The following is a 12,034-nucleotide window of genomic DNA, read 5'->3' on the forward strand; positions in this document are numbered from 1 at the left end:
ATATAGCATATGAACTGAACAATAAGGGGAACACCTGATCCTAGGGACTGACTACCTTCCCACACCTCCAGCTCTTGGGAGCTCTTTACTGTGGTTGACATAACCCGCTCCAACTAACTTACATGTGTTGAAGCTATGGCAAAGCCCCTGTCTTCAGTGTTAGGGAAGTATCTTTCCTGCAGATGATGGAATAATGTACACAACTGAACTTGGAGTTTGCAGAATAGTCTGATAAAAATATTGTTTAAATTGTGTTTAAAAGATTTTTGACACATTTTTACATGTTGCAAGGTTCAGATACCATCTGCATTCATCTGCCAGCTCATGAGGTGAGGAAAAGGTCACATAGGACCTGATCCAGCTGCTACTGAAATCAATGGGAGACTTTACTGCCTTTATTAGTAGTAGGATAGGGTCTTAATGCTTTGAAATTTAAAGAAATATAAACGAATCTCAGAATCAAATATGTTTAATAAATCTGCTTTGGAAAGGTCAATTATTTATTTTATTGTCCATGTAAGCTTTGGTCCTGAAAAGGGATGCGCTTATGCAGACCTTAATGCTGACACTGAATCCTGTTGAAGCCAACAAGCTGATCCCTTTGAAGGATCAGGGTCATACTTAGTTGAAGCCAGCTCAGCAGGAGGTTCACAGTTTTCGTCTTCTCAGGATTTCTTGTAATATTTTGACAGCTCAGAAATAATACCAATTATAAGAACAACGTGGGAACGGAATTAAAGTCCTTCACTCAAAGGCAGAGGTGCTAACCACTAACCTTTGAGATACCAGTTTATAAATTCAGTTTCCATAGTAGACACGACTCACAGATACAGAATGAAAAAAAAAAAATCTAAAATCTTGGCTAATTTCTCTGGCTACGGTGCAAGTCTATAGTTTAAAAGTTTACCAAGCATATATAAATGAAATATATGGCATCAACTAGTCCAGGAGAATGGGAAGTCCTACTTAATATTCATTTAAATAGCTAGATTTTTAAACAAATAATAGCCAAGCAACTTCTATTTAACACTGAGTTTAACACTTACTCCTTTGAATTCTAAAATATTATTATGTGATTATTTTCCAGCTATTTGTTACTTTGTTAGTGTTCCAATAAAACATGGAAGTACGGCATACTAATGTCAAATATATTATCTCTGAAGATGTCAACAGTTAGTACATATAAAAAATAAATTAGTTATTGAGACAAGACATTTAATTCAAATTCCAAATTTACAAAGGAGAGAAAACTAGAGAGATCAAAAATTATTTTTAAAAATTACTATTACAGGCATTAATTTATACTGCATGCTATATCAATAGCCATTTGTAAGTAGAAGGCACATTTATAAATAGATTACATTTTTATTTCAAAATGTTATGATTTTTATATTCTTTCAAGGTTAAAAAAGTTACAATCACTATAAGCAAGCAATAAAAATGTAGAAGAGGTTGAAGGTTACACACTGGTTAGTGGTAAAGGTTCTTCCACTAATATCACTGGTTAGCAGTACTGTTAAAACCACAATGTGGAATGCATGGTGCTGCATTTAAAGGAAGTGGGTAAGGGTGGGGTAAATGCAGCAGGTCCCACGATCAAAGCACTAGAGTATTGAATTTTACTTATAACCCAATCACTGACACCCACACAGGAACTTCCTGTACTTTAAAAAAAATCTGTTTCTCTCTTTTTTGCAATCAACAACTTTTACCTAGAAACTAGTTAGCGGTGAACTCTGACTGATTTCAATCTGCAGTTCATTGCAGAAAACATGTAATTGTTAATCTGTGAGAACCTGCAGACAGCACATTTTAACTGACAGGTTTCAGTCGATCAGCTTTTAATTTCCTCCTTTTTTAATTACAGGTAAGTTCTACAGGATCCAGTATTAGCATAAGAAATACACAATGCCTTAAAATTTGTAGCATTCAGCATTACTAATCAAAGAGCTACTTACAACAGGAGAATAAAAGGTAAAATTAAGTGTATTTGTAAATCTACAAATGATATCAACATAGTAGAAGGATATTCTAAGAGCATTTACAATACAATTCAAATTGCTCACATATGGCACCTTTCATCCAAAATATCAATGTAATTCACTGTCTATTAGTCAACAATGAACACAACCCTGATTTGCACTGAACAGGCAAAAAACTAACTCTGATAGCCCCTTAAACTAGGCTCAGGGACAGGTCCTCCTTTTATGTCTGTAGGATAAAAATAAGGCTAGTAAAGGACAGTCTAAGAAACAACTTTGGGGAAACAATTTCAAGAGGTTCTTTTAAAAAGTGGGGAAGGATGAAATTATATGGATTTCGGTGAGGTACATGACCTGCACTATAGGGCCCACCACAGCTGCTGTGTTTGCCTGCCCTTTTCAGATGCAAGAGCAGTGACCCCAAACAATAGGCTACGTATGAACAGAAATACCTACCAGTACAGTACAGTGGGAAGCAGTGAATTTAAAAAAGATTTGGGGATCATGGTGGATAATCAGCTGAACATGAGCTCCCAGTGTGACGCTGTGACCAAAAAAGCTAATATGATCCTGGGATGCATAAACTGTAATCTCAAGGAGGAGGAGAGGATACTTGACACTGGTGCCACTGCTGCTGAAGTAGGGACACAAGAACTGGACACAGTACTCAAGAAGGATGTTAATAAATTGGAGAGGGTTCAGAAAAGAGCCTTGAGAATGATTAAAGGCGTAGAAAACATGCCTCATAGCAACAGACTCAAAGAGGTCAATTTATTTAGTTTAATAAAGAGAAGGTTAAATGGTGACTTGATTACAGTCTAAGTATCTACATGAGGAACAAATATTTAATAATGGGCTCTTTAATCTAGCAGAGAATGGTATAACATGATCCAATGGCTGGAAGTTGAAGCTAGACAAATTCAGGCGTACATTTTTATTGTGTAACAATAAATATGGCCTGTGTTATACAGGATTCCATACTAGGTGATCACAATCGTCCCTTCTGGTCTTGGAATCTAATTATCCATTTACATGTATAAATATGTCTTTTTACAGGTGCGTTTCTGGAGACCCCTTTGAAATCCCTTACCAAAGACAAAGAAGATCAAGGAGAGCCTAGTGACAGTACTCTCGTATCACAGTGACAGGGAGAATTCCAGTTTCAAAGTAATTTATGTTTAATGAGCTATAATGGGAAATTAATACAAGGGGCATGATTACATACCACTAGTTGAACACAGGCTATGGACTCGCTATAGCAGAAAGTTCACCAAGAACAAGATATGGTCTGAGGGGGCACGTTTCTCTGCTCTGTCAGCTGATTCTGAGCCAGCCAGCACAGATCCAAAAGTGGTTATCAGACCAGGCTAGATAATGAATGTGCTGATTCACTGCCTTTCTAGGGCAGCCTCCACAAGATGGGCTCCAACACTCCTTAGACAGAAACCAGTGGTGACAGTTCTGCTGGGATGAAACACCTTCCTAGTGCAGCTGCCCCTGCAGGGACAGAGGCAAGTCAATGCATATCATCCCCTGTGTCTGCAGAGGTGAATCTGGCACAAGACCAATAATTTTGCACAAATCAGTTCAGATTAAGTAGAAATCATATTGTTCGTGTCCTCTAGCTAAGGATAGTTAGAGACCTTTTATTGATACTTTATTCTTTCTGAATAACAAAGGGATAAGGTACATACAAGCCACATAAGTACTTTTCACACGTTTGTGTGTTTTTCTTATCGACTACATGATAAAGGAAGAGTATAAACTGACAGTAATAAGACCAAGTTTTAGATTTGTCTGATCTGAACTGATATTTGTTCACCTCTTAGAAAGATCTTTACCACATACTTGTTTTTGAATTAAACGGACTAACGAGCAAGGTAAGAAACAACGGAAGTTCCTCTTCTGTTACTTGTTTTGTGAACAGGATTTCCATCATAACACTCATTTGTATCTCTTGCAAGCATCACAGAACATTACTATGTAATTTCTCATGTTTTAAGAAACCACTGATGATTGCTAGTGTGGAAGGAAGGGAGGAGTTTAACTGTGCATTAGTACGTGAGGTTCATTTGCTTTCCAAAAGAACAACTTTGTTTCCTCTATAGTCTAACAGAAGAGCATTGCTCCTGGTAAATTTTCTGCCTTCACATAACAGGAGAAATGCAGATACTTAAGATGCTACTCTTTCAAAAAGCTAGATAAAAGCAATGTTCTCTTGTCTAAATTCAAAATAAATTCAAATGAACGTAGCCTATTACAGCTGAAAATATAGGAAAAATAGTCAGTACTCTAAATCAATCACCTTCTAAGGAAGTTTGCATAAAAACTTTCTTTGGGGAGGAGGAGATACAAATCAAGGTAACATCCATAGGGGACAAGTATCAGAGGGGTAGCCGTGTTAGTCTGGTTCTGTAGAAGCAGCAAAGAATCCTGTGGCACCTTATAGACTAACAGACGTTTTGCAGCATGAGCTTTCGTGGGTGAATACCCACTTCTTCGGATGCAAACTTGCATCCGAAGAAGTGGGTATTCACCCACGAAAGCTCATGCTGCAAAACGTCTGTTAGTCTATAAGGTGCCACAGCATCCATAGGGGAGTCATTCTTTGACTGCCATTCCCTGACTTTGTTGTTAGAATTACACTGTATTTACTAAGAATAATCATGTTTAGGCAATAAAGACAGAAAGAAGCCACACTTAGATAATACAGATGAGACGTATTTAGTATTTTTTTTGTTGGTCTCATTCCACTTTACAGATCCCTCTTAAATTTTGAATTATTTTGTTCAGAACCTTTTTCAGAAAGAAAGATCAAATACAATATTCTCTAATCAATAACATACGTCCTATGAAAACTGACAAAAAAAACACAACACTTCACCATACGCAGCATTCTAGATGGCAAAGAGATTACCTCTTGCTGCACAGTATATTCTCTTTCACTGCTCATCAGTGTCCTGGTGGTCTGTTTTATTGTATATGTAATGTATTATTATTTCTATTTTAAATTCTTGGAAGGCTCTTAGATACTATGGTGATAGAGACTCTGTAAGTAGATAGTTATGGGATTAACTGCTTCAAGGACCTTGTTACAATCACTCAATCCTTTTTTATGGTCGGTATTCACCAATACTCAGACCTGCAATGCTCCAAAATGCCTTATCAATTGGAAACCAAGTTTTTAAAGTATCTATCAGATCCTTCTGAGGAATAAAACCAAAATGGCAGCTGCCAACTAGTGTTTGAAGATTTAATGGCTGCTATAATGCAGGAATTCATAAAGGTGGCAAGACTTAAATTTATTCCACTGTTTGCACAAAGATTTTGCTTTATTAAATAATACTTCCCAAACATTGATTCAGTCTGGGGATACAGGCATGATTTACAACAAATGAGAACCTACAGTACCATCTGGAGTAAATCCATAAGGATGCTGCCTCTTTTTGAGTGGGGAGGTAGAAATTAGCTAACCTGCAGTGCCAACCAAATGAGCAATTCTGCTTTGTAAGTTGAATAGGTGTGAGAACTGCAAAGCAAAAGTGTCAGACTAGACCAAAATGTAATGTAAGGGAACTGGATGACCCACACTTAAAACGTATGGGGGTTACTGTGGCAGACTGACAATTTCCTGCAATATCCTGAATGAAATTTACTGAATTAAGTGAAACCTTACTGAATTAGGTTTAATACCTCTGGGTTGATTATTTAAAAATGTAATAGTGTATGTGCTATTGTGGAATTGTATGCAACTCCTCTAGGAAGAGGAGGATCCCAATATAATTCCTCCAGTTATCAGCCGTTTGAAGCCAGCCCTTGGAGAGATATATGCATATACCAATTAAACTGGATTCTCCAGGGACCAACAGACAAAGAAAGGATTTTTGGATAAACACCCTGACCTTAAACAGGCTCAGGGCCGCCTTCTTGATCCAGCAAACGGATAGAACCTCTCACGGAGGGCCCCAATCCTTATGGAAATATTAGAAGGATTTGGCCTACCAAGGCCCCTTAAGACTATGCGCTTACTCTGGGCTGAAGCAATGATGAACTTGAAACCATAAATTTCAAGGTGAGGTGTTGAAGAACTGGTCTTGCCAGAGCCCATGTTAGAATTAGTGTGATCTCTGGTAAGCTTATTAGCATGCAGATAGGACCTTTTATTGTTTTTAATATGTTTTCTCTGTAGTGCTTTTACCTTAAGAATAATATAAAGTGCTTAAAAAGAGCTGTGTGGTATCTATAATTGTGGGAAATCATACTCAACCATCTCTAAAGAGAAAGCAAACTGGTGTGTTTGGGTAGCTGGTCTCTGCTGGGAACAACACAGTAAAGGCAGGGAACAGTGCAGCCTGAAAATACCATGGTCAGAAGGGAGTCAGACGAAAGTCTCCACTGAAGAAAGGCAATGGCTGGGGAGCTACAACCCTGAGAGTGGGTGCCTTGATGGACCATTGAGGGGAAATACAGGTTCAGTTGTCCTGAACTGTGACAGTTACAATATCTATCCTGATCTTGTAAAATGTTCATTACCATAGTAAAAAAAAGTGTTTCTAGAAATTCTGGATGCTTGGCCCATACATTTTTATGTTACAGAAAATCTGGTGCCAGAGTTTAGAGACCAAACTGGAAGCATATCTGTGTCAGGATTATGCAATTTTTGGATTCACTGTTTAAGTCAACTGAAATATACCACAGCTTGATAAAAGTGGATTTAAAACTAACAGCTGTGAAGGGTCTCCCATTTGTAAACAATTTCACCAGCATCTGAACGGCTTAGAAAATGAAATCTTGCGACAGCAAATGACCTGAAGCTGAACAACATACTAAAACAAGGTTTATATTCTTAGCTTAACCTATACAGCAGATTCATTCGCATTTAGGTATCTCTCAAACAGAAACTGACCCATACACTCAGAAGCACCTCTGAACTGAACTAATGCAAAAATGTGTAGACTCATTTTGCCATTTACTGAAAATCTGATATTTAGTCCTAAATACTGCAGGTCTGAATCAGCTGCTGGTCTTCTTAGAATTTTGGCTGACTGAGGTCAACAAGACAGAAAATTGTAAATTCCTCTTTATCAAAGAAGATGGGAAAACTGGGGGAATTGGCTACTAGGGAAAAAATGTACTTACCACTAGGTGGCTTGGGTCGTGGAGGAACATTTTTCTTTGGTGGGAGAGCTGGAGTGTCTGGCTTACTTTTAAAAGGGTCTTCTGAGAATCCCATCCCTCCAAAAGAGGAGGTGAAAGGGTCTGAAGCTGTGGGCTACAAGATAAAGAAAAGGTAAACATATGCAGATAGTGAAGATGACCTGTTAACTTTATAGAAACTAACTGAAATTATTAATTCCTGTTTGAATTAACTCAGAAAAATGATAAGGAGTAAAATTCACGAAAGCACCTTAGAATCATAGAATATCAGGGTTGGAAGGGACCTCAGGAGGTATCTAGTCCAACCCCCTGCTCAAAGCAGGACCAATCCCCAACTAAATCATCCCAGCCATGGCTTTGTGAAGCCGGGCCTTAAAAACCTCTAAGTGACTAGGGTGTCTGAGTTCCATTTTCAAAAACACCTAAGTCCCTTAGGAGCCTAACTCCTAATAATTTTCATTGGTACTTAGACCTTAAGTCACCTAAGGCACTTTTTACAATTTTTATCCCTAGAAAAATCCTGACAAGAGAGAAAAGGCACTTGGGGAATAATAAGGAGACAGAATGGGAGGTAAAACTGTATTTTATTCCTATTTTTATCTTATCCTTCTGTACAGAAACAGTAACTAATCTGGTATTTGGAGTACTGGATGCAGTAAAATGTACTCAATGCGTACATACCTAATGAAAATTTCATATATATAAAAAAGGACTATTTCACAGCTGTCACATATCACTTCTTTTATGTTCACATACACACACTTGTTCCTAAGGGTTTGTCTATACATAGAGTTAGTACATGGCAAGCTGGGGTGTAAATCTATAGTGCACTAACTGGCCCCATGGACCCTTCTACTGCACACTAAAAGATCTGTAGCATACAATCCTGCCAGAACAAGAGATGCAAAACCTGCAGACATATTTCCACTGCTACAATGATCATCCCAAACACACCTCTCAAGATCCATGGACCTTACACATGCCTATCACAACTTGTGGTGTACCTCATCCAGTGCATTAAATGCCCCAACAACTATGGGGGTGAAACAAGACAATCACTACGCTCTCGAATGAACTCGCATAGGAAAATGATAAAAGACAAGAACACCCTATCACCTGTGGGTGAACACTTTTCACAAAACAATCACTCTATATCTGACCTATCAGTCCGCATCCTGAAAGGAAACCTGCATTGCAGTTTCAAAAAATGAGCCTGAGAGCTTAAAATTCATTACTCTGCTAGACACTAAAAATCATGGACTTTAAGTGACACTGGATTTATGGCTTATTACAACTATCTGTAACCCACTAACCCCCTCTTTTTGTCCTATGACTGCAGAGGTGTTAACAGGCCATTCTACCTTGAATGGTCCCTTATATGTGCTAATTACTTATGCTAAACAATCTGTTCCACCTTTCCTAGACCTGAAGAAGACCTCTGTAAGTTTGTCTACACAGCAAACAGATACCAGCAGCTGAGCAGTGCCAGCCAACTCTGGGTTGCAGGCAAGGGTGGTGAGTTATATGGGCCCGTGCTCCACCAATATGAGATCAAGGGTCCCGTCTCTCAAAGTTCGGAGCTGGGTCTCTCCCCTGGCCCCGCCTGCCACCCCCAAGCAATTTAAAAGGCCCAGGGCCCCCGCTGCCACCACTGGCAGTGCAATGGTGCTAAGGCAGATTCCTGCCCGCCTGCTCCGCTCCACTTCACTTCCGGAAGCGGGTGGCATATCCCTGCGGCCCGGAGTGGGGGAGGTGTCTCTGCGCGCTGACCCCACCCCAAGCTGTGGCCAATGGGAGCTGCGGGGGCGGTGCCTGTGGGCAGTGGTGTGTGGAGACCACTCTGGCCCTCTGCCTGGGAGCTGCTGCCAGAGGGGTGTGTGTGTTGCTTTCGGGAGCCGCCCAAGGTAAATGCTGCACTCCTCACCCTCTACTGCCCCTCCCAATCCCCTGCCCCCAAAATCCCTCCCAGAGCCTGCCCCCCATACTCCTTCCTGCCAGAGGCGGCTCCAGGCCCCAGCACGCCAAGCGCGTGCTTGGGGCGGCATGCTGCGGGGGGTGCTGTGCCGGTCGCCGGAAGGGCGGCAGGCGGCTCCGGTGGACCTGTCGCAGGCATGCCTGCAGAGGGTCCGCTGGTCCCGCGGCTTCGGTGGAGCATCCGCAGGCGTGCCTGCGGGAGGTCCACCGGAGCTGTGGGACCAGCGGACCCTCCGCAGGCACGTCTCCAGGAGGTCCACCGGAGCGCGGGACCGGCGACCGGCAGAGCGCCCCCCACGGCATGCCGCCGTGCTTGGGGCGGCGAAATCGCTAGAGCCGCCCCTGCTTCCTGCACCCTAACCCCCTGCCCGAGCCCTGACCCCGCAAGCAAACTCCCTCCCAGAACCCACCCCTTGTAAAGGACCCTGCCAACCATTTACAAATAAATATATAAAAAGTGATTCCACTTTTATTTATTCATTGCTCTACTGCAGTTTTATCATGTTTTGAAACATATGTTAAATTTTGATTCTGCAACAAAAAAGGAGTTCTGTAGGTAAAGCACTGGAAGGCTCAACCTCATAGGGAGACCCTACTGAGAGTTCTGCTATTTAAAACCAAACATCCTGCTATTTGTAGAGGCTGCTGCCATCCAGTGGAGGAAAAAAGCTTTATAAGCAAAACAAGACACAGAGGAAATATTATTTTGGCCACAAAGACATTATGATTTTAAAATCGCTTGAAAATGTATCTTTAAATGTTTTATTTTCTTTCCCTGTTTATGAAAATCCCTTAGAAAATAAAATCTATTTCCTACCCAATATTTTCTCTAAAGTGCACACACATTCAACTTGTCATTGTAAGGCTGACAGTAAAGGTTGGGTGACTGACATTCATTTTAACTCTCCAAAAAGAATCTTGGAAAAAATGACATGGACTTTCTGAAGTTTTAATTTGTGATGTCTTTGTTAGTAAAGGAGCCCCCCAAAAAACTGGACTTTCTGGAGAAATTTCAAGAAATGTTCACTTTTAAATATTTCCTCTGGAAAAAAAGTTAGCAAATTTTTGACCAAATAAATAACAAAGAGTTATGTTAAAATTTGGAGAGTAAATTCAAATACAGAAAGTCAAATGAAGGGATTTGAATCCTGTTTTCCATATAAACGCAACCTTAACTACAGAACCACCAGAGTAACTCAATAATAATAATTTGGTCACCTAAATTACACTAGAACACAGACACGCCCCTCTATCACTCCCCGCAAAAAATGTAGAGATTTTGGTGACACAGACAAACAAGTCATTAAAACCCTACTGTGTCCAAAATAATTATATCACTAGTCCCTTTCAAAGGGTTTTTCCAAATGTGACTGCAAGATTTTGCTTGTTTCAATATAATGCTATTATTTTCTTCACACTCATCAAGAATCAAATTAAAAATAAAAATGAAAAACATGTTTATAGTGAAGGACTGATACTTCCTTTGGTAACATTTACCTTTGACATCTGGCTAAAATCTGCAAAACCCTCATTGCTACTGAAGGCACCACTTCCAAACGGGTCTAACGTTCCAAAAGGATCTGAAACAAGTATAGAACAAAGCTATATGTTTTTTATTTTGTTTAATGTAATACCTAGACAGAGGAAAAATCTACTGTCACTAAAGTAGATCACCAGACAAATTAAAAAAGGAGACCAACATAAAAAAGTCCTCTTAATACTAGTGCCAATAGCACAAATTATTTAATAAATTCACAGGAAAGTCAAGTTTTTCTCTTTATGATGCAGTCAAAATCATGACAAAGTCTCTTTAAATATGAACTGACACCTACAACATGATTTCATAAAACATTTGCTATAAAATACCAACAAGTCAGCAATCATGACTTTAGTGAACTAAAAGAATGATCAATTTTTTTCCCTTGGGTGAAAAATTTGGCAGTAACAAGACATGAACTGTTACCAAGAGGGAAAGATATAAGGAGAGAAGCTCAATTAGTTGAACTTCCATCTGTTCACTCCATTCAAGCTCTCTTTTGCAGGCCACAGTTTCTTTTTAATGCTGTTCATTCAGACTTTGTCTGTTACTTAAGGGCTTGTTTACATGGAGAACCCAGGAAAATTAATCTGAATTAACAGAAGGTATGAATTTGAAGTTGATTATTTAAACCATATTAAACCTCTGTGTGAACACCCTCATTCAGAATTAAAGTGGCCTTAATTTGGTTTAGTTAAGGGTATGGCTACACTTGCAGCTGTACAGCGCTGCTGTGGGAGCGCTCCCGCAGCAGCGCTTTGAAGTGCGAGTGTGGTCGTGGCGCCAGCGCTGGGAAAGAGCTCTCCCAGCGCTGCAGGTACTCCACCTCCCTGTGGGGATTAGCTTACAGCGCTGGGAGCCGCGCTCCCAGCGCTGGGGCACTGTTTACACTGGCGCTTTACAGCGCTGCAACTTGCTGTGCTCAGGGGGGTGTTTTTTCACACCCCTGAGCGAGAAAGCTGCAGCACTGTAAAGCGCCAGTGTAGCCAAGGCCTTAGATCAGGGGTAGGCAACCTATGGCATGGGTGCCGAAGGCGGCACACAAGCTGATTTTCAGTGGCACTCCCACTGCCTGGGTCCTGGCCACTGGTCTGGGGAGCTCTGCATTTTAATTTAATTTTAAACTAAGCTTCTTCAACATTTTACTTTACATACAACAATAGGTTAGTTATATATTATAGACTTATAGAAAGAGACCTTCTAAAAAGGTTAAAATGTATTACTGGCACGCGAAACCTTAAATCAGAGTGAATAAATGAAGACTCAGCACACCACTTCTGAAAGGTTGCTGACCCCTGCCTTAGATAAATCAAATTCAGACTCATTTAATTCTGAAAGATGGTGTTCACACAGTGGTTTAAATAATCCACTTTAAATTCACACC

The 12,034-nt window shown here is 40.2% G+C and overlaps 1 protein-coding gene across 5 annotated transcripts in view; it reads right to left on the reverse strand.

The window, feature by feature from the left end:
* Positions 1 to 12,034, reverse strand: part of EPS15L1 (epidermal growth factor receptor pathway substrate 15 like 1) — a 90,237-nt gene that overhangs the window by 23,043 nt on the left and 55,160 nt on the right. For all 5 annotated transcript variants that reach the window (XM_044998531.1, XM_044998530.1, XM_044998533.1 and 2 more), the window contains 2 exons: positions 10,611 to 10,693; positions 7,122 to 7,254 (listed from right to left, as the gene is read on the reverse strand). In XM_044998531.1, coding sequence (XP_044854466.1) covers positions 7,122 to 7,254; positions 10,611 to 10,693 — 216 coding nt within the window. The remainder of the gene's footprint in view (positions 1 to 7,121; positions 7,255 to 10,610; positions 10,694 to 12,034) is intronic.

This window comes from Mauremys mutica, chromosome 24 (genome assembly GCF_020497125.1).
Source record: "Mauremys mutica isolate MM-2020 ecotype Southern chromosome 24, ASM2049712v1, whole genome shotgun sequence".
NCBI classification, from domain to species: domain Eukaryota; kingdom Metazoa; phylum Chordata; order Testudines; family Geoemydidae; genus Mauremys; species Mauremys mutica.